At 32.7% G+C, this 23,809-nt stretch overlaps 1 protein-coding gene across 8 annotated transcripts in view; it reads left to right on the plus strand.

Annotated features, from left to right (window-relative positions):
- The window catches only part of CEP170 (centrosomal protein 170), a 181,978-nt gene extending 160,194 nt beyond the window's left edge, over nucleotides 1-21,784 (plus strand). For 6 of the 8 annotated variants that reach the window (XM_074222880.1, XM_074222885.1, XM_074222879.1 and 3 more), the window contains 6 exons: nucleotides 1,454-1,631; nucleotides 3,256-3,423; nucleotides 14,583-14,671; nucleotides 17,557-17,650; nucleotides 18,250-18,301; nucleotides 19,465-21,784. In XM_074222880.1, coding sequence (XP_074078981.1) covers nucleotides 1,454-1,631; nucleotides 3,256-3,423; nucleotides 14,583-14,671; nucleotides 17,557-17,650; nucleotides 18,250-18,301; nucleotides 19,465-19,754 — 871 coding nt within the window. In that variant the 3' untranslated portion in view covers nucleotides 19,755-21,784. The remainder of the gene's footprint in view (nucleotides 1-1,453; nucleotides 1,632-3,255; nucleotides 3,424-14,582; nucleotides 14,672-17,556; nucleotides 17,651-18,249; nucleotides 18,302-19,464) is intronic. The other 2 variants (XM_074222884.1, XM_074222882.1) reach the window with 2 other exon arrangements.
- The last annotated feature ends 2,025 nt before the right edge of the window (nucleotides 21,785-23,809 follow it).

Here is a 23,809-nt window from a genome sequence, read left to right on the forward strand (position 1 = left end):
GTCTGTTATGTATAACATGGTGTAGGCAAAGTAATTCTAATTAATATTTGTCCTTAAATAATAGAAAAGAGTAAAATTTTTCTTTGTATAATACACTCAGAAAGGTTGCTCCAGTTTTTAGATACTTTATCTATCTCCATCCTTTATATATTAATTCCCACTAATGGCTTTTACTGCCCATCTACAGATTAAATTAAAGGGTTTATTTTAATTCAACATTACTGGAACAAAAGTAGGAATAGAACATTCTTCCCATAAACCTAAAGGACAATGTCCCCCAAATGTGAAGCTGTTGAAGGGAAGAATGACTTCATAAGCAACACAGGTGGGCAGGCACAGACATACACATTATATGTGGCTAAGGAGCATGTGTATACTTAGCTGTCACCTTCTGATGATATTATATTGCTGTACTCACTAATCCTCACTTGCTTCTTTCTGCTTCACATGATACATATATATATATATATATATATATATATATATATATATATATATATAGTTTCTGCCTGATATGCAATTTATTGACCATTCATTTGTTATCTTATTAGAATTATTCTTCTGATCGCATATTCATTGTTCTTTTGAGCACGTGATTGAGGCATTTTTCTATTGCAAGCTTCTGGTTGTTTTCTGGCACCCTCATTTATCTGGAATGTCCAAAGAAGCAAGGAACAGCAAAAATGAGAACAGAATATTAGGAAAGATTCATATTTAAGCAAAAGAAAGAGCTGGAATTATCACACTCTTGGGGAGAAAACAATAAGAACAAAGTGTCAAAGAGAGACTACCAAATATAAGAGGATGAGGAACTGATTTAAGTACCAGATCAAAGCATAGGAGCATGATAATTGAGTAGTAAGTCAATTAGAAATGTGCAGGTAATCCTCAGGAGATGGTTTTCACTCATTTAGGAGGACCAGAAACCATATTGTGAGAGATTAAAAAAATAAGTGAATGTCGATGTAAAAGTGGGAATATCACATATAAACTATTCTTGTTCAGTTTACCAAGTGTTAGGTGAAATAATGCATAAAATATATAGTTATAACAGTGAAGTTTTCTTTATGCTTGAAATTGTGGTGATTTTTATACTTTATTTTGCTGTATGCTATTTTAGTTATAGAATTTTCATTATTTTATTTTAGTTAAATGAATTCATTCAATACCTGATATTTATCTGGCATACTCTAAACTAAATGCACAGAAAATGATAATGAAAAAGTAGCCATTTATGACTTGGTAAAGAAGCTCTTATGATTCATTATTATAATAAATTCATATCTTAAGTCAAGGCTTTGTAACAAAATACTTATTTTTCCAAAGAACCTGAGGTTTTTGGCATAGAAACTTATTTAATTTGATCTCTCTCTTATGTAACTTTTTTCTACTATGAATACTTCTAATTTTGTTTTTTAGAAAGATTAAACTGCTTTTTTCAAATCATTACCAGGATCAGCCAAGATCTGGCTCTCATTGCTCGAGAAATCAATGATGTAGCAGGAGAGATCGACTCCGTGACTTCATCGGGCACTGCCCCTAGTACCACAGTAAGCACTGCCGCCACCACCCCTGGTTCTGCCATAGACACTAGAGAAGAGGTAGGAGATCTTCATGGAGAGATGCATAAGGTTCTTCCTTTTCTTGATTTCTTTTGCTTTTAGCTTTTTGCAGAGTTTGTTTCAGCTATGCTTTCCCTCCTTGTGTGCATGAACCTCTGCATTTTCCTCCTTTGCATTTTTAACATATTCCGTTTACATTTCTTAACAAAGCTAGTGAAACCTGATGTTGGATACATGACTCTAAAATCTTAGAAGGTATTATCTCTTAGAACATACATCTTATTCATTAACTATTAGTTATTTGTCCATAATTCATACAAAAGTAAACATACAAAAGCATCTGAAAATGGATGCATCTGAAAATATTTGAAAAAACATAAAGTTCACCTCTACACATATTCTAAAGATAAGAAATTATGTTATAAAAACATCATTAAGAAATCCCTTATTATTAATGCTAAAAAAGGAACGAAAACAAATACTGCTTTTATAAGTTTGCAGGTTCTTAATTTAGATTTGCCTCAGACTATTTATGTTGTTTCCACTTTCTCAGTTTTATGAAATGTTTTGTTAAATTGTGTTTTAAAATGGATAATCATTTTTACAGATTTAAGTCTAGTTTAAAAAACTGCTACTTTTTTCCTCATATTGCCTTTTATGCTACTTTTTATAGTCTTGTTTTTAGTGTTTTTTATTATTGTTGTTGTTGTTGTCTCATCCCTAACTATATGGAAAATAATGTTTGTTTCATTTTTTGCATTGTTTTGTTACCACATTAGTCGCCTATAAATAAATGGAGGATCAAATTTTCATTTTTGTAGAAAACAAAGGCTATTCCAGCTGACAAGATTTAGATAATTTTTCTGGTGTGTTTTATATGAGTAAATATTATTTTTCTTAGGTGAATAACTAAATTTTTCTTAATAGCATAAATTAAATTTCAGTCCCAATAAAACTAATCACATTCCATTTAATAAGCCTTTTTTAAAAAATTTTGTTTTCTCTCAAAATCTGAGTTACTTTGTAATTTGTGTGTATACTGTAGATGGCAGTATTTCATTTTAGCTAGGTGTATCTTTTCTATAAAATTATGGATCTGACTAGTAAAGACTAAAATACTTGTTTCGTGGATTATTCTTTAATTTTCCTTTTGTCAATCAAAACTTGCAACTTAATTTATCTTATGAAGATAATTGGCAGCACCCTTTGAGGGAGAAAAAAGAAATAAACTTATTTTATACTGGTAAAGTAATGTGAGTAAAATTAACTCATTGTCTATGTATATAACTGAATCTTCATTTTATCTGCCATCTGTTTTCACTTGGGCAATCATATTCATGGGGGGGTAGCATTTATATATATATATACATACACATATATGTATGTATGTATATATCCACATAGGTATAAATATTAATACCTCTTTCTATATGGATACACACATATATATGTGTATATGTAGGTATTTGAGATATTTTAAAATCAGAATCTAAGTATTCTGTAAAAAATTGTGTAGTTTTGTCATGTAAAAGTAAATGCATGTTAAAGTACACATAAAGCAATATTAGGATTATTAGATATCTCATACTTGTATTAAGAAAAAATAAGTCTTCTAGAAATCATAATATTGTTAATAATTAATTTACTATAAATTATAATTTCCTCACAACTATCTTTTTCTCTGTCCTTTTAGTTGGTTGATCGTGTGTTTGATGAAAGCCTCAACTTCCGAAAAATCCCTCCATTGGTTCATTCTAAACCACCAGATGGAAACAATAGAACTAATGATTCTAGACCTCAGCTAACAGAAAATCCAGAACACTTAACAATTACAAGGCGGAGAACATGGAGCAGAGATGAAGTGAGTATGTCAGTCTAGAGAAACAGGTGCTTATAAAGAAGAATAACCTAAAGAATGAAACTCCAAGCTGAGATCTAATTAATATATCTTATTTCCTTTGGTGAGTGGATCACGGCCCATTCATTGTTTATGAGGTATATATAGTTCTTGTCTATAGCCTTCCATGTACATACCACTGAGGATGACCCAATGTTTTGGACTCTTTCATCATTGAATAGACACTGTTTTAAGGTTATATCCATTGGTTACTCCATGATCTCAGTATATAATGGGATTACGTTTTTTTCTCTGACAACGTTACTTTTTTTACATGATTCCTTGTTTGAAATGTTTTAAAATTTGCTGATTCAACATGTGCTTCTCCTGTAGTTGATCAAGTCTTTAGAATATGTAGTATTCTATGACTTATATCCATAAAACAACTCTGGAAAAATATTTCTTTTACAGAGAGGTTTGGTGGCAATAAAAGCACTGCATATTTTTCCAACAGCACGCATATAATTATATACATGCATGCACATATGTGTGTGTGTATTGTACTGATGAACAGATTGCTCTTTGGGCTTTCCAACCAATTAAATGTTTGAGCAATAAGCATTCTTCATCAATTTCTGTTTATCCTTGTATAGATAGGCAAAAAATTTTGAGTGATTTTAGATGCCATTTATGGGGTTTTGCAGATAGATTGATGTAACCAGTGACATCTAAAAATGGAAACATCTGCAGAATCCATGGTTTGAACTCTGGGGTAGATACCTTTGGTACTATGTGCCCTTTTATCTATTATTTGATATAAATAATCAGAAGCATGATTAAAGTTCTGTTTTATTGTCATATCTTTTAAGGAATCTTGTGTGATTTTTTAATGTGTACATTACTCTAAAGAACTGTTAAGATGGAATTTTTCTATGATAAATCAATGCTTTTTAAAATAAAAATAATATGAGCTAGTATACAATAAATAGTAAGCATAGTTAGTCTTATCTCTCTTTTTTCAGTCAGTTTTATAACTAATGTGGTTTGTCACAGAATATTATAGAATCATAGATTTATAACTAGAAAGGACCTTAGAAATCATCTAGTTCATCCCTCTTACTTTACAGATGAAGGAAAAGGTTGAGGTTTTCCAAGGTTACATGGAGAATAACCAGCAGAAATAAGATTTGAATCAGGGTCTTTTGACTCCAAACCCAGTGTACTTTCTACTATGCCATGATTCTTCACTTCTCACATTTTCATCAAGAATTCTCTGGATGTGTGTAAAGATAGACTCAAAATTTTTTTTTTTTTGAGAAATAAGATTATAGGTTTATAGGTTCATCCTTGATAGTCTTTGTCACATGTTTTGGGTAATGAGGTCTGAAATTATTGGTTGAAAAAAAATAGCACTTTATAGACTTTTTAATAATAAGGTATCTTCATGATATACATCAAGATTATTTGGGATTCCATAAAAGAACTGACAATGGCAAGACTCTTATTCAGAGAACTTTAGATCACTGAACATATATATGTATGTGTGTAAATATATATATACGTATACATATACATATACATATACATATACATATACATATACATATACATATACATATACATATACATATACATCAGATAGCTCAAATAATTGAGAGCATATTCTCTCCAAATGTGTTTGCCACTGTGATGAGAGCAGAGTCTAGGTCAGAAGATCAGGAAGTCTTCCATGTGCTATTTTCCAATGCTATTTCTTTTCCAGTTTTTTCTCAAGTGATTTCATTTTATTTATAAAAACATTTCTTAACTCTTGCTTCATCTCTTCCAAGAATTCTATTTGAATTTTTGACTGAACTGTTTGTTGACTGAACTGTCTGAGGCTTTGTTATAAATATTTTAGCATTATTTACTTAACTCTGGGTTTATGTCTTGAGCTGCCCTGCCACTGTAACAACTCTTTAGGTAGGATTCATTTTTGGATGCTCATTCTTCCAGTCTACTTCCTGACCCAGACTTGATGTAAGGGCTTTGTTCTCTAACCATTTTGGAAAGAAGTTCTGGACCGAACCTGATGCTGCTTTCTTGGGTATTGAGTATTTGTATTTTTATTTTTACAGCATTTCAGGGATAGGCTGAGTAGTTTTTTTTTTTAGATTTTTGGCAAGGCAAATGGGGTTAAGTGGCTTGCCCAAGGCCATACAGCTAGGTAACTATTAAGTGTCTGAGATTGGATTTGAACCCGGGTACTCCTGACTCCAGGGCCGGTGCTTTATCCACTGTGCCACCTAGCCACCCCAAGGCTGAGTATTTTGCAAGTACTTTCTTAGTACTCAAACTGATCAAATCAAGGGGCAAAGATGATTGCTGCCCTCAGCAAGTTCCTGTCTTGAATTTGACTCTGAGCATCAATAGACTATTGCTAGACTCAGCCTCATTTAGCCAACTGGAAACTAGATTCACAGTGATAAAGTCAACAGGTTCCCCTTTGGTCCTTTTTGTTCTTCTTTTGTGGGCTTGAGTAAATACCAGAACTGAGAACCTTTCCTACTCCTGGGATCTGAGCCTTATATATCCTGAGATTCAGACTAGCATTTGGAAGCATAGAACATAGGGAATGAAACACTGTCAGAGAATCTGGGTTCAAATTTCATCTAGCACTGACATTGGTTAAGACCACTTACCCTTGGGACAGCTAGATAGTGCAGTGGATAGAGCACTGGGCTTAGAGTCAGGAGGATCTGAATTCAAATCTGGCCTCAGACACTTAGTAATTGACCTTAGGCAAGTCACTTAACCCCAGTGCCTTAAATAAGTAAAAAAAAAAAAAAAGGACACCCTCAATATTTTTTTCTTTTCTTATCCATAAGATAGATATCTTCCTGCTCCAGAGCTCTGAGTGGATGATCTTCCAACCTCTTTAAAAGACATTTCTGCTTGAAAATCCTGCTGGCATCTCAGCCTTGATATCTCTAAAATTGATTCATTTTTCATTCTAAACCAGCAGCTTCTTTTTTGCCTCTTGCTATTAGAGCTGCCCTCCATTTATCCAGACTGCCATTTTTAAATCCTTAAGATGATTTTTATCTCCTTTTTCTACCTCAGCTAGTAATATATCAATATTCCAATAATGACCATGGCTCATATTTATCGACTGTTATAAGTTTTCAAAAAACTTTACTCGGCGGGTGGCTAGGTGGCGCAGTGGATAAAGCACTGGCCCTGGAGTCAGGAGTACCTGGGTTCAAACCCGGTCTCAGACACTTAATAGTTACCTAACTGTGTGGCCTTGGGCAAGTCACTTAACTCCATTTGCCTTGCAAAAAACCTCAAAAAAAATGGATTAGCAAAAAACTTTACTCACAGTACAATTTATGCCCATTTTGAAACAAACTCAAAAGTGATTTGATTTGCCTATGATTATATCACTGGTAAGTGTTACCAGTTCTTGTTAGTTTCTACCTTTGTAGTATCTCAAATTCAGTTTTTCATTTCTCATTCCATTGCCATCACTGTGGTAATAGTAGTCTCATTACCATCTTCCTAGCCTCCTAATACATTATCTCATTTCCTCTAATTCATCCTTCACATTGCTGCAAGAATTATTTTCTTTATTAATAGATCCGGTCCTGTTTATCTTCTCCAGCAGATTGATCCCTCTCTCATCTCTACTCTTTCACTATCTTCAGTCTTTGACTACTTCCTTATTGTCCTCAAGACATTCTCACATCTTCTGCTCTGTAGGATCTTCGTTGGTTTTCTCAATCATTATTGATAGTTTGTTCTTGTTTTATCTACTGATTGCTTTCCCCTTTTTTTTACAAGTATGAAATAACAAATGCTACTACTTAAAATATTTTTTCAATTCTGAAATTTTCCTTTCATTCTACTTTTTTTTTCTTTCCCTTAAGAGTCTTAATCTTTTGTTCTTTCGTCTTTTGTATTTCTGTGCAGTAACCCTTTGCTTGGTCAATTTATATTTAATTAGATCCCTAAATTAATTGTGTTAGTATTGCCACTTTCAACCATGTACAATTAAGACCTCTCCCATTATTTCTCAGTTTTTTTATTTATAGTAATAGTCCGTTATATTCACATGACATAATTTATTCTGCTCTTCTCTATCAGTATATATCAGTTTTGTAAATGCTTTTTTGTTACAGAGAGTTCTGCACTTTAAAAAGTTTGTTATATATGTTACCATTCTTCAGCTTGCTTAGAAACAAATGCTCAGCAGAGGGATCAGTGCTATGAACTGTTTCATATATAAATCGTCCATTGTTTTTCAAAACATTTAAACTTATTCAAACCTCCAACAATGATGCATTAATTTCTCATATTCTCGCCCATACACAGTGGCTAAATTGCTTTTTTAATCTTTATTATTTTTCTAAGTATGAGAGTAAAACCTTCAAGTTTTCATTTTCATTTCTTTTATTAGTGATTTGTAGCATTATTATGTAACCTATTGATCATTTTCATGTTCATTGGTTTCATAAGTGTTCATTGGTTTCTCAGATCCTTGGCTTCTATTTTCAGTCACTTATAGGTCTTATTAGATGGTTTCCGCATCTACATTTACATTTTAACTGTTAGCGACAAAAAAAAAATTGAAGATTATTGCTTTGTTCATATAGTTAAGATCTCGTAACTAACTCCTCTTCATTTTTTCATTATTTCCTAGACAAGTTGTTGCTCCAACTTATTTTTATTTTGTCTGTCTATAAAGTAACCTTTCTGACATTCGATTCTTTTAATACTAAATTTGTAAATTAATTTACATAGTCATGTTATTCTATTATACTGATACTACCATAGCTTTCCAAGTTTTTTTGTTTTGCCATATTTCTATTAAAAGGGGAATTGTATCCTATCGCATTATTAATTGTTTATTAATTTTTCCTTTCCTGCACATATATATATACATATGTATATATATATATATATATATATATATACCATCAGATTGTCTGAAGATAGTTGTAATCTTGCCTCCACTTAGCTTGTTTTTATTTCTTCATATTCTTTCTTTTGCTATTAATATCATTCTATCAGATAATACTAGAGGCAGTGAACATCTTGGCCTTAATTGTTCTTTTAAAATTCTTTTTCAATTATTGCATTTTCTTCTCTTCCTCCTTTCTCACTTTGAAAAGGGAAAGAAAGAAAAAAGAAACAAGCATGATGTAACAAATAGACATGGTCAAGCAAAAGAAATTTCAAATTTAGTTATTTCCAAAAACACTTCTCTCCTGCATATTTAGTCCATCTCTCTGACAGGTGAGCAGCAAACTTCATCAGGGGTCCTCTACCATCATAGATGGCCAGTGTATTGATCTAAATCTTATTTTAAAGTTGTTCATTTTTAAAATGTGGCAAATTATTGTCCTGGTACTGTTCATTTCAGTCTACCTTAATCAGTAGAAATTTTTCAAAACAGGTTTCTTTGAAATCATTCCCTTAAATCATTTCTTGAAGTACCATAACTTTTTTGATCATTTCCCAATCAATCTGTACCCTCTTATTTTCCAATTCTTTGCTTCTACAAAAAAGACTATAAATAATTTTGTACATATTTGATTTTCTTTTTCTCCTTTCATTGATCTTTTTGGGATGTAAGCCTACTAGTGGTATGACCCAGTCAGAGGTTATTTAGATTTTAATAACTTTGATAGAGGAATTCAGAAGACCAGTTCCCAGATTTACCACCAGTACATTAATGTTACCTCTTTTCCCCTTTCCAGTATTTGTCATTTTCCTTTTTTTAATCAGTTTTGCTAATTTGATAGATGAGGTCTTTATTTCCATAAAGTATTTTCACTGAATTCTTAAAGTTCCTATGTTTTTTTTTCAACTCTTAATTATTTTTTGCAATCTGTGACTATTTTGTGTCCTGTTTTGATGTTTTTGTTTTAATTCAGTACCCACCCAAATTTTTTATTATTAAGTTTTCTCTCTCTTCTTTCCCTTGAGAAGGCACATTAAAAATATTTGTAATGATGCAAAATCAATTCTCATATTAGTCATGTCCAAAAAAAAAAGGAAAAGGACATCTGCTTTGATCTGTACTCTGAACCCTTTCTTTGGAGGTAAATGACATGGTTCATGATGAGTCTTTTGAAATTATGGTTGGTCATTGTGTTGATCAGAATTGCTAAGACTTTTGGAGTTTATTGTCCTTAAAATATTGTTATTATATACATTACACTCATGGTTCCATCTATTTTCCTGTGCAGCACTTCACAAAGTCTTCCAAGGTATCTCTGAAATTGTCCTCTTCAGCATTTCTTACAGCACAGTCATATTTCATCACTAATCACTGCAACTTGTTCAGTCATTCCTTAGTCGATGGGCATCCCCTTAGGTTCCAGTTCTTTGCTACCACAAAAAGAACTCTAAAAATATTTCTGTATGCGTGGGTTATTTTCTTTTTCATTTGATTTCTTGGGGATATAGATTAGTTAAGGTGTCACTGTGTCAAAGAGTATGCACATTTTAATAGCTCTTGGGATCTGTAATGATTTTAAAGGAATTTCTCTTTATCTCTTTTCTGTTGCCCAATATGCTAATGGTTCATGTTGATTTATTTCATTCCCCGTAATTTTTTTTGAAGTTATTTCAATATTTTAGTTGACTATCTAAGGTTCTCTTAAGTCATCATGTCTTTATCTCAGAACTTAAGAAAGTAATAGTTTTAATATCTCTATTTTCTTATTAATGTGGCATATTTATAGTTATCCTTATGTTGAACCATCTTTGCATTCCCAATATAAGTTCAAGTTTGTGTTTAATAATAACCTTTTGAATGTAATGCTTTTACTCCTTTACTAATATTTTATTAAGGTTTTTTATTCATCATCTGAATCCAGATTTTTTTATTACAAATCTACCCATCTATTCTCTGAATCAAAGGTGTCAAGACTAACTCACTGTCCTCTGTAACAAGATTGTTATAGCCTTCAGTACTTCCAAGGGCACTCTGAACTAAAAAAAGGAAACTGCTTCCCCAACCAAGATAAGAGTGAGATTTTGAGCTTATTTTCCCTTTTAATTTGAATACTCTTCTCTATCATAACAGTTATAAGAAATAATGTTATCCCTGCTTCCCCCTTCTTAAGTACTAATGCTTGATATTCAAGCATTTGACTGATCTCTCTTGGTTCAGTCCTTACAAAAAATAAGTGCTTAATCATCATTTATCTTACTTTTATAGTTCTTTTGTTGCTTAAGGTTTTCTTTTCCTTTCCAAGTATCTTCCTAGTTTTAGTTTTCTCAGCCAAAATGAATCAAAGTTATGAAGAGTTAGACTATTATGTCAAGAGCTCTGCTACAGTTTTCATAGCCATTTGACTATATTTCCTTTGACCTAGTTCTTGGTCTTGCCACACTTATGTCTGCATTTACTATATCTGAGATTTCTCTAAGACAGTGAATTGCAAATCAGTCTGTACTTTACCATCTTTTCCCAGTACTCCTAGCAGCCAGAAGTACAATGAATAGAGCTGGTCTGGAGTCAGGAAGATTTCCTTATCTATAAAATGGGGATAATAACCACATCTAGCTCTCGTTGTTGTTAATTAATAATATAATGTGATTAGTACAGTCCCTGTCACACAATAAGCACTATATAATATTAGATGTGGTCATCTTTTAAAATGATTTTTTGACATTTAATATAGAGGTTTTTGTTTCTAATTTTTGGGAGCTGCTCACTGATGATGATGATAAAATAGCAGTGAACATAAATAGGTATATTCAAAAGTAGTAGGAAAGTGTTCAGAGGATGTGAGGAGAAGAGTAGAGAGAAGATTGAAATGGAGAAAACTGGAGGGGATGGGATCAAGGGCAAATATAGTAGAGCTATCCTTGACAGGGAGAAAGATCACTTATTTATACAATAAGACAAATGAGAGCGTGGGAGATGATAGTGTTTTCAGGATAAATAAAAAGGAAGATTTGGATTGTTATTTTCATTTCTTGACTACATTCAGTTTTCTTTTTATTGCTTTTAAGATGATGGTAGAGTTAAACATAATTAAACAACAAACTTCTGGGAGAAATTGGAAATTTGGGCAACTTGAGTACCAGGTCTGGAATCAGGAAGACTTATCTTCCTGAATTCAAATCTGGCCTCAGACATTTTCTGACTGTGTGATTCCTTAGAAAAGTCACTTAACCTTCTTTGCCTCAGTTTCTTCATCTGTAAAATGAACTGGAGAAGGAAATAGCAAACCATTCCAGTATGTCTGCCAAGAAAACTACAAATAGGATCATCAAGAGTCACATATGACTGAACTAACTGAAAATTAGATTTTGCCTGAAATTTTCACTCTGATTGTCAGAATGAATCCTGATTCATTTTTTAAATTAAAATTTCATTTGTTTTAATCAAACAAAATCCACCCTTACCCCGCCTCACTCTCCTATCTTCATTACATCCCCAAGCCATTACAAACATGTAATCAGTCAAGACAGATTTCCTCATTGGCCATACCTAAAATACATGTCTCATTCTGCATTCTGAGTCTTTCACCTTTTCTCTCAGTAGGTGGGCAGCACATGTTAATCCTTAAGAATCATGTTTGGTTATTATTCTCAATGTTCAGCAGAATAGAATTTCACCACATTACTGTATCAGAAGTTGTTAATTCCTCAATTTATAATCATTGTTCTCACCTTCACGTTCTTTGACACCTTAAAAAGAGCTATAAATTTTGTGCATGCTTCGTTTGTTTTGTCAGATACCTTTCCTTTAAAGTGTCTGAGGATACTAAACTGTTGTATTTTCTAACTTTACCCTATAGTATTTTTCTAACTTTACCCTGCTGCATGTTGACACATGCCACATAATGTTGGTTCAAACAATGTTTTGCAAAAACTAAACTCTACCATTAACATCCCCAACCCTATTGTAAAAACTATTCAAGTAAACATTTATTTATAGTTTTTTCCTTTGATAATTTTTCATTATGCCTTTATTACTCAGCAGTTCTTTTATGGAACTAGAAACAGGAATAGTATTCCTGAATTTGAGTTCTTCTCCTCAGTATTTCCTATCTTTGTCAAAAACTTCTCTCACACTTTCACTAACTTATAAACACTTAAATTCTTCTTTACCTTGTATTATTGAGCCTATATATTTGCTTAGATCATTGAATACATTCTTGCTATTCTGTATTCCCTAGTGATCCAGAATTTCTTGATCAGCTTTTTCACTGTCTCCTAATATACACTCTATTGTTTCCCATGATTTTCAGACCTTGTAAGTCTAGTCCTTGCTGCTTTGCATCTTGAAGAAGAGTCTGCAAATCAAGTAGACTTAGTCTACTTCAAATTAGCATTGTCTATTAATACAGTTCTTAACCTATCTTAAGCTAATATTGTTCCTTGTTATTAATATCCCTATATTAATCATTTAAAACCTTTCTTAGGATCATGATCTTTCCTTTTCTCCTCCTTTCCTGCCTCTATATATTCTGCCTTTGCATTTACATTTACAATTACATTATTATTCCTATCCTGGGAAGAAAGAAAACATTAAATGTGAGCTTTCCCAGGTATTCAGGAAAAGAATTCATCCTAGAAAAGAATTCATCTCCTCCAAGGTACTCAATAAAATACCTGATGTGTTGTGATGCCTCTGCTTTGAGGGAAGATACATGATTTAAGACACAACACACTGTAGACTGATGTGAAAGGAAAATGAGAGTCTGCATTCCAAAAGACAGATTGGAAGGAGGCATGAACACAGAATGACTGAGAAAGAAGAATAAAGTCAGTCCTGCTTCTGCATCTACCACCTGTGTGATGGGCAAGCTTTGAGTCTCAAATAATTTATCTGTAAAATACAGAGTGTAAATGGGTGACCCAAAATCCTGAGGTTTGCAGGTTCCTCCAAGTGGCCAAACTAGTGATCAAGGTAGATAATGTAGAAATTAAGAAGCAAAGGAGTGTTAATGAAACAGAAGACCAAAATCATATAAAAGAATTTCTTTATAAATTAAATATTCTCAGTACCATCTCTGATAACTGTCCCCTCTGTGTAAGTCCTAGATGTATTCGTCTCAGTTCCCAGTAAACCACTGTCTCATCAAGACAGAGCAAAAAGCTTGCTTCATTTCATTTAAGGAAAAATGGTGCATTGGTGTATTGGTGATGTAAGCACTCATACACATGTGCACACACACAGATTTAAAAACATTATTTTAAGAAGAATTCTATAGCCTTTACTAGACTTTCAAAAGGATCGAAGACAAAAAATAAAAAATTCAGAAGAACAATGTATAGTTTATACCAAATTTCTCCATTAAGCATTATCCAAATGCTCTCTACTATATCTCTTCTCTCAAATGCCTGAATTTCCACAGAGGTTGACATGTATTCTAGATAAATAGTACCATTCTGGTGCATTTTTTTCCAAGTATAACTTTTTAAATACAATGTTGCTTTATTTAAGTTGTGAGTCAAGTCCATAAAATGGCATTACTATTTTGGAGATTATATTTACTACTTTGCATTCATGATATTATTATTATCACCATTATTATATTACAAATAGCATTTATATGAAGCTTTTTAAATAATTGTTTTGTAATTATTTTAATATATGATATATATAAAATTATATATATATTCATGCCCTTAAATATAATTTCTGATACTCTTGTATACTGTGAAATATTGGGCATCTCTACTGCTATTTTTTCTTTGTCTTTAATGGTGGAATATATGCCATCTGTAGCTTTTTTCTCCACAAAATTTTATACTTTTAGATGTAATAACAGAAAATTAATCTTTTTAGTGAAAATGAGGAATAATAATCATTATTAATTCGGGGATAGTCATAGCAGTAAATTTTATATTAGTTTTAAAAAAAAGAAACATTCCTTCAGACCTTGTTAAAATCAGTTTTAGGGGTGGCTAGGTGGCGCAGTGGATAAAGCACTGGCCCTGGAGTCAGGAGTACCTGAGTTCAAATCCCGCCTCAGACACAATAATTACCTAGCTGTGTGGCCTTAGGCAAGCCACTTAACCCCCACTGCCTTGCAAAAAAAAATCAGTTTTAAATGCAGTATTATATCATTTCATTATTTGCATCTGGACATTGTAATTTGGGTAGTATGTAAACACATTGGATTGTTTTGCATTACAATATAAATGCTTCCTTTTTCCTTTTCATTTTTCAGGTTATGGGAGACAATCTGTTATTGTCATCAGTTTTTCAGTTCTCTCGGAAGATAAGACAATCTATAGACAAGACAGCTGGAAAGATCAGGTAGTATCTTAAGCTCCAGAATAATAGTATTTTTCTTGACTTAAACTTATTTGCCTGTCTCATTATTTTGAACAAAGGTAAGCCTATTTTTTACATGTATTTTACTTTTGCAAGATAGTTTGGTTAAGTGACTTACCTAAGGTCACAGAACTAAAGTATTAAGTGTCCAAGGCTGGATTTGAACCAAGTTCCTCCTGTCTCTAGGGCTAGTGCCACCTAGCTGCCACCCCTGTTTTTATGTATTTTTGTGACTATTTTTGTTCATTTCCTAAAAGGCTGAACTAACAAATATATCATTGACAGTGATATTGTCTCCCTTTCCCCATGGTTTTTAAATAATTTTTATTTTTTTGATACAAATTTTTATAAGTTTCTTTGGAATTAGCTTTAACATGAAAATAGCCAGAGTTAGAAAGAAGAGACGAATGAAATGGTTTCCAAAAATTAGGCAAAATAATGTGTTCTGTACTTTCAAGTTCTAAAATAAGCTGGATTTTAATCATTTATAAAGCAGAAAATTTTCTTTTAATTTTAAAAGGGGAGTACTGAACTTTGTTTAAAATGTTGCTAGGATAATGTATAGATTGCAGATCTAGAAACATTCTTAAAATGTACCTCTGTGCTCCATTTTCCTAGTGACTCTTATCTAGACATATCAGACTGCCCAATTAGAGCCAGTGTTCATTTATTGACATTACAATGATAATAAATTAAAATTATGTGTTAGCAATTTTTTAAAAGCTGTAAAAACCATTTGTCAAAATTCTGTATATCCTTATGTTGGAGTACTTCCCCTAGAACTGGGCTTATGCTTGGACCATTTCCACTGACACGTGTACTCTGGTCCCTTGCTCTAGGGCTTGCATGACAAGAGACTCTTGATTGGTACCTTGGTCCAGTGAAGAGGGAACAGGGAAGGGAGGGGAAGGGATGGAGAGATTTGTGCCAAAGATAAATGTTGACTGAACCAAGAAGAGCTGCCTGGGCCTTAAGGACCAGACTCCCATCAAGGTAGCCTCTTTGCTGAGATAGCACCAAGGTGGGCTCTTCTGGACTTGCCCACAGAGAGATGAAAGGATTTCTCACCCTTTGCCCTCTATAACAGCAATTAGTGTGATTCCTTGTACAAGGCAGCAAGAATATGTGCAAGCCTGAGAACACATTTTAAGTCTTGAATCCTCTTCTGCTTTATACTTCTTTCATAGAGTAAAGATGATTGAACAGTGATCCTGAAAAGTAGATATTACCAGCTCTGGTGGCTACTTCTTTTACTGGAGAAATTCAGAGGTGTTGAGTTAGGTGCCTATTGTCCAGCGGGTGATTTTTTTTCCTATATCGCCACCCTTTTCATGGGAGAAAATTACTCTTGACAGAAAGATACATCATAATGCTTGGATGGTCAAGAAATATGGCACTTGAATGAGCTCCTTACCTATATAGTTCATTGCACTTAGCATTTCTACAGTGTTTGAGTATTGACTGGGAGCAAAGACAACTTTATAAAACTGCTTGAAGAGAGATTTCACATTCTCCTATCTGAGGAGCTCACTAGACCCTGTCTCCTGATAGTTACAGGAATCATTTCCCTTTGAGAAAATAGCACTCAGCTCTGGAACTCCCAAAATATCAAGCTGATGAGATAGCAACGAGAGATATCTATTTCTCATGACCTGGACTTGGGGAAATAAATAATAGAAAAGGCTGAGTGAGCTTCAGTCTCTGATTTGCCCAGGCAAACCCATGTTTTCACTGCCATCTGCATGCAATTGCCATTGTTGCTAGGATGGAGAGAGAACCATTTCCATCCATTTCTTTTTTGGAAGTTCAAGAGCTGGAAAAGTGCCAATAAATTGCTTAAAAAGAGACACTATTGACTACCATCCTTTTGGATACTCTGTTCTCTGGGGTTTTGGAACACTACTGTTTCATTGGTCTCTTTCTACCTGTTTAACTGTTCCTTCTCAATTCTCTTTGCTACTTTATCATCTCTGTCATACCCATTATCAGTACTCCCCAAGTGTCTGTCCTGTACTCTTTATTAGTGACCTCAGAAACTAATATGGGACCTGATAACACTCACTCTGGCATCTTATGTATGCTTCTCCTGTCATCCCCTAGTAGCACTCCTACATTACTTTTTGTATTAGATATTTCAAACTGAGTAGATACTCAGTATTGATAACTCATCATATTGAAAACAATACTCATCTTTCTTTCAGAACCCACCCCTTCTCCAATCTTAGCCAATTTCTGGCAAAGTACCATCTTTTCACCTAGTTTCCCAGACTGAAAGTCTTGGCATTGTCTTTGAGTCTTCATTCTCCTCACTGAATAGAGTCATTTGCCAGATCTTGCTATTTCTGTTCCCACATCCTGATCCAACTCTTTCTACTTAAATAACTATCACTTTAGTTCAGACTCTTATCATCTCTTTCCTAAATTATTAGAATTATCTTCCATTTGGCCATAATAAAACTTTATTGATTGACTAAATACATATAAGTGCAACTTATATTAATTTTTATTTAATTTACACAATGATCATTAATTTACATTGTCAGAAAAAATTGTTCTGAATGAATGGAATCTTCTAAATGATTTGTTCTACTTTAAACAAAAATTATAATATATATACTATACTTGTGAAGGTGTTGATAATCACATAATTTACATGTAAAAGTTTTACATGGTTAATTCTGAATATATTACTGTTAAAAATTTATGAATGAAATTACAGTATTTGCCTAGTCTTGATTATTATAGTTGTATATTCAGTATGAAATTGAACTGATTTTCCAAAATGTTATTGCCATTAATAAAAGTGCCAGAGATATTTATAAGTTTAAAATATGAAGCATAAAATGTTTTCCTTTTCCCAACTCTAGAATATTATTTAAAGACAAAGATCGGAATTGGGAAGAAATAGAGACAAAGTTACGAGCTGAAAGTGAAGTTCCTATTGTGAAAACTTCAAGCATGGTATGGGATCCATTTCCTGAGGAGGGGGGAATATTAGAATTGTCATATAAATCAGGGATTATATGTTATTTTTAATTTTTTACAAGAATTAATGAGGAAAATTTAGAGTAAATTTATTAGAATGAGTTTTTTTCATGAGTTTCATTGAAGTTAAAAATGTTAATAGTTTCATGATATAAAGAAGGAAAATCTTTTCTACTTCTCGTTATTATATATTAAACAACATTTAAAGCAGGGAGAAAAGAGACAGCATGGAATTGAAATGTCTTTTTTTTAAGAGCTTGGCAAGTCTTAAACACAAAGATTTACCCTAATACCAAAATCACATCCATTTATCCATTTATAAAAAACTTTTAGATATTATCAACACATATGAATAATATTTTTATATAGTTGATCAGAATCACATTTGACAGTAGTCTGGAGTATTTAGTTATCATCTTCCTTTCATGTTGTTAAACTAAAGAAAATTTTATCATGAAGTTTTGTTTTTTATTTAAAACCCTTTATTCTTAGAGCTATACTTTCTGGGTTTTCATAAATCTTCCTGCATTCATATGTCAGTTAAGAAATGCTCATTTTGGTCCTCTTCTTTTCAGGAGATTTCTTCCATCTTACAGGAGCTGAAAAGAGTTGAAAAGCAATTACAAGGTAGATATATTTCTAAATTGCCTTTAAGGGGAAAAAAGGTTATTGTTCATTTCGTAAGACAATTGTGATTTTTATATTTTTAACATATTACTTTTTAAACTGCTGAATTTGTAGCTAGAAATTAGAAATCTAGAGTCTTGCATATAAAAACCTAAAATTATTTTGAAATCAAAATAGCATACATGCATTTTAAAAAACTGAAAGTCAAATTTCTACTATTCTTATTTCTTAGTAAAAATTCATATGTGATTTATATTATCAATTTATCCGCAGAAACACTATTGAATATATTTACTTGAAAGTATTTTCATTAAAGATTGTTAATTTTTATTTGCTGATAAAAACTATATACACCAGTTTAAAATTTTTATTTTTATATCAAAACTTTATTTTGAAAATTCTTTGGTTTCAGCTGTAATCTATAATATCATGATTTTAAATAATAATAATAATAAAGCAAGGATGTGAGTATTCAAAGTAGACATTTATCTATGACTCATCATCCAAGAGAGCATTTATAGTAGTGTCTCTCACACATTTCCCAAAAACCTGTGCTAGGGAAGATGGGAGGATAGCAAGAGAAAAAGCAAGCCAATAGAGTAGTGAGATCATTATTTTTAATGTCAGAAAATTCTTCTTGTAATACATATATCCTATATTTATTTTGTAATGTCATTTTGCATATGTAAAAGACTCCAGTGGATATTAATGCAATTTTCAAATGTAGAAATATAATCTGCATATTTTTTTCATGGAATACAATGTTTCACTTTCCAGCCCTGTTCAAGAGGATAGCAAGAGCAATTATTTGTTGTTCATAGCAGAATAAAAAGGAGTAACAGGAGGGAAGTTCTTTTGTCATTCAATTTAGAGGATCCAAAGAATTTTCACTTGCTTTCTGAAATGTGCCATGGTGATCTACTCATGCACTCTCCAATGGAGATCCCAACAGTCAGACCAAGGTTCAGAGAAAAAAGAAACACATATGGAAATAGCATTTTCAGAAAACATCATCAGAAATCATGAAGAATAGGTCTATTTCTACTGTTGGAAGTGTTTATGAATTTGATCAACAGCCTAACCATGAGTTACTTACCATTGTGAAAGGAGAATCTAATTTTTGTGGCTCGTAAGACTTAACATTTTTTTTCAACATTTTCTAGTGATCAATACTATGATTGACCCAGATGGAACTTTGGAAGCTCTGAACAACTTGGGATTCCCCAGTGCTGTCTTACCAGCCCAGCCAAAACAGAAGTCTAGTCCTGAGAATAACCATGAAGGTCCAACTCAGACCTCACCCCTTTGCCAGCCAGAAGCTAGGGCTATTCGTCCCACTGACATCTCAGTCTCAGCTGAATTTGACAATGTGGAATCTGAGCCTGATTTCAGTATACATTTCAATAGATTCAACCCAGAAGGGGAAGAGGAGGATGCCACTGTACATGAATGACTTATTCTTTATTCTTTTTAAAAATTACTTAAATGTGGATTGCCTAGGAATATTGAAAGGGTCATGATATTCGTTTATTATACAAAACAAAGTAGCTTGGTCACCTGAATATGGTCACACTTGTCTTCTTTAATGGGAAAGCTCAAACTGTCACATTAATTCCTTCAGAACCATTAAGATAGCCATCCATGCAAGAGAGGAAAAGCAGGTTCATGGCAGCTTTGCCCTTGGTGGTCATTATGCGCTTTGCAAACAGAATTAAAACTGCAGCTTTCCCTTCTTAGATCTTGGGGGTTTTTTGTTTGTTTTTAAAGCCCTGATGTGACCTGCAAGCAGACTTTCATCCTACAGATCTGACATCCCAAGTCTCCTGTGCCAAGCTACCCTCTGAAATGGACTTCTTTTCAGTTTGTACAGATTTCTTAAACAGTTATATTTGTTTCTGAACATTAGGATTTATATTAGGATACAATACCTTTGGGTACAATGACACATTACTGTTCACAGTAAGACAGACATTACAGTGCTTTCATTCTTGTGTCCTGATCTTTTCCAATAGTTATGTGGTTTATATAACTTGGTTGCTACGTAAATTGTCCTGAGATTTGCAAAGTTTAACTATTATGTTTGCACTAAGATTTGCTGGGAGTGGTAGGTGAAAATGCCTATATATCCATAGGGACTACCAGTCTTTTTATGTACATAGATAATGTAATTGCTTTAACCCACAGTGTTTCACTCCACTTTCTGAAAGCTCAATTTGGCACTTTGTCTTTTTTTTTTTAATGGAAGTAGGAAGATTTCATCATCCATTTCAGGCCAGGTGGCTATTGGAATGATAAAACAAGTTTAAACAGATAGGTGGAGTATATTTTTAAGGAGAAGAACATGTATATTGGTGCAAATAGACTCTCTGGTGTTACCAAGTTTCTATGTGACAGTTTTTAAAAATTTCTCTTGGAATGATCATGAAGTATAAAATTCTTCTTTAGGATTTGAAGAACCAATAGGCATAACTTAGCTGATTGATAGTCTCATTCCCAAGCACATAAATAGCTTCTGTATGTTTCCTGTAGTCTTGATAGTAAGTCCCTGTCTCTGCTCTTTACATTGATAAGAACTCGGGAAGACAACTACTAACATAAGACTTTTTGGCTGAAACCACTGAATAGAAAGTCTGTGAAAATATCCTATATAAACTCATTTTCCTTTTGTCATCCCAGTAAGGTAAAATTTGGGTATGGTTAAAAAAATTAAAGTAATTGACCTTGTATTTCCAGAACACTATAATTTGGAGAAATCTTAATTCTGTTAAATATAACTAGTAGGCTTGAACTTTCCCTTGATTATATCAGTCTCTAATGGTTAAAAATACAATTTTTGCAGCTTTTATGAAATGGTCTTTAATATTTCAGCAATAATTCTAAGCTATAATTGTTTAAGAAAAATACTCAGTCTGTACATTTAAAACTCTACAGAATTACTGAAGTCTTTTAAAGTTGGACCAGGTAATAAAAATGCAAAAACCCTTTTTGTAGTGATGTTAAAAAAAAGCCTCTTGTATAATGAATCTCATATTTTTCTTTGTCTAAAAAAAATAGAATAGTCTTCATATAAAGCAAAATTCCCTACTTTATCAAAGGAAGTCTCAAAATGGTTATAGAAAAATGAAAGGAAGGATAGAAATAGTTCAAAAGAATAAGTAAAATACTGAAACAGGGTCAGTCCACATTCAGCAAAATAATCACCATCATTCCTTCTTTTCCTCAACGTTTGGGTACTGAATTTAACCATATGGAAGTGGAAGGTAAGGAATTACTTAGAAAAATATTACTCTTTAGAATTGTCTTACAAGATTTTTTCAAGGGTTTACACATTTTTGTTCAGTGATAAGCATTTGGCCTTTTACTATGTTATTATTTTGTATGAACACATTATTCTCCTTATTTATTTTTGTTACATTTATTACCTATGTTATTTTGTTATGCATTTACAGCTCCATTTTTAAATAAAGTGTTTCTGGAACTTTATGTAATGACTGTGTACATTTAGTTTCCTGTATCTTTTTGGGTGAACTGGTAACTACCAATCTGAAAGCTCATAATAGGATAAGATCAATGAATCCCTGCTTGTTTTGGAGTGCTTAAAGAAGAAAATAAGTAGTAGTCACACATTAGTAAAGACCATTTTTGATTTTTCATATATACACACACACAATGGATATTTTTACTAATTTTATCTCATGTTCCTTTTTTTTGAATAGTTTTCATAGTTTAAAAAATATCAATGGGACAGATTGTTTTTCCTATGAAATAATTATACTTCTCTTTAGAAAATTATGTTCTTTTTAAACCTAAGAAATTTTTCTTCCATCTCATTTAGTTCCATCATGTCACTTACATGCTTAAAGATCTGTTAACTAATTTGTCTGGGGGTTGGACTTTTTACTCATATCTTCCTGATACCAAGACCAATAGTCTCTCTACTGAGTCATCTAGCTGCCTTCTAGATGGCACAGTGGGTAGAAAGTCAGTCTTGAAGTCAGGAGAATCCAGCCTCAGACATTTACTAGCATTTAATGAGTGACCTTGGACAAGTCACTGAACCCTAATTGCCTCCCATCTAGAGCTAACTCCAGTCGACCTGATTCATTATGATAGCTCCTGATGAGAAAGACTGGTGACTTACCTCATCATCCCCTCACTGAAATCCAGTTCACATGCTTGTCATGGCATCATCTCTCTGATGTCATGGTGTTTTGAGAACAAAGGAGAAACGTCATCATAACCATTATCCATAAAGTTCTGTTCCTTAATGAACTATAATGTCTCTATAAAACCTATTGAATCAAGGCTAGACTTCTTATTCCTGGATTCAGTTCTTTATGATCTCATCCATTTTTGTGTTTGAGTCACTAACATCTAGGTTAGTTCTGGCTACATCACATGTTCTAAATAAATTGTTGATTGGTTGACTTTTCCATGCCTCCATCATAACAAAGTCCTATCTGAAGTACTGTCTCCTTCAGAAAAACTTAGGTGATTCTTGTAACTTTGTTGTCATTTTTATCTTCTCAAAATTTAGCCATAATACATAATCAAATACTTGAATAAATAATGACTTTGGTTCTTCCCTTGTTGTTTTCTGCATGTATTTGTCTCCTCAACAAAATTGCTTCTTGATAGAAAGACCTATGTATTTTTAAGTAATCTCAAAGCACTTTAATCTAAACACATGGTAGATACTCAATAACTTTCTGAATTGATTTGAAATCTAGTAATAGTCTCTAAGGGAATCATTGTTCACCTTATAATTATGCTCAAAGGCACTTATTGAGGTATTTTTTCTCCTTAATTATAATTGACTCCCTAAAAGTGTAAGACATTTTGAAATTCAAATGCATACAGCATGCCCAGGAGGGTGGCATGTTAGATAGATATATATATATATATATATATATATATGGCAAAAAAAGATATAATTGGCAATGGGATTCAGGTAAGCCTGGTTAAAAACCTTTACCTCTGATATATATTATGAGATTACAACTTTTCTGTGTCCTTATTTTGAGTTCTGAACTGCATTGGTAGAGTTAGGTTTTAATTTAGAAGATTACAAAACATAAATCAGTTTTACCAGATTCTTCAAAAAGTTACAGAACTATATTCTTTCAGAGGAAGAGATGAATTTTCAATGAAATAGGACTTTCTAGCTTACCTTATATAAAAGATCAGAAGTGAACAGAAAATTTTATCTTCAAGTATAAAACTCAAGAGTTATGTAAAAAGGTAAAGGGGGAAAATGTTAGTCATTAGTCAATAAGACTAGGCAAAAAAAGTTAAAATGGAAGGCAATACCTATAACTCTTGAGAATTGCATTTCCCTTAGGACAGTTGAAAGGAACATCATTAGAGTCTGGGTATTTCTATTGGAATACTGAAGGGAGGATTCTTGGGTCAGCAGATGTAGGTATAAATTGATCAAGATGTGATGATGATTATCACTTGAGAACTGTACTTCTGTCAGGACAGATGAAATGAGTATACTGTGGGGGC

This window comes from Macrotis lagotis, chromosome 2 (assembly GCF_037893015.1).
Source record: "Macrotis lagotis isolate mMagLag1 chromosome 2, bilby.v1.9.chrom.fasta, whole genome shotgun sequence".
Classification (NCBI taxonomy): Eukaryota; Metazoa; Chordata; class Mammalia; order Peramelemorphia; family Peramelidae; genus Macrotis; species Macrotis lagotis.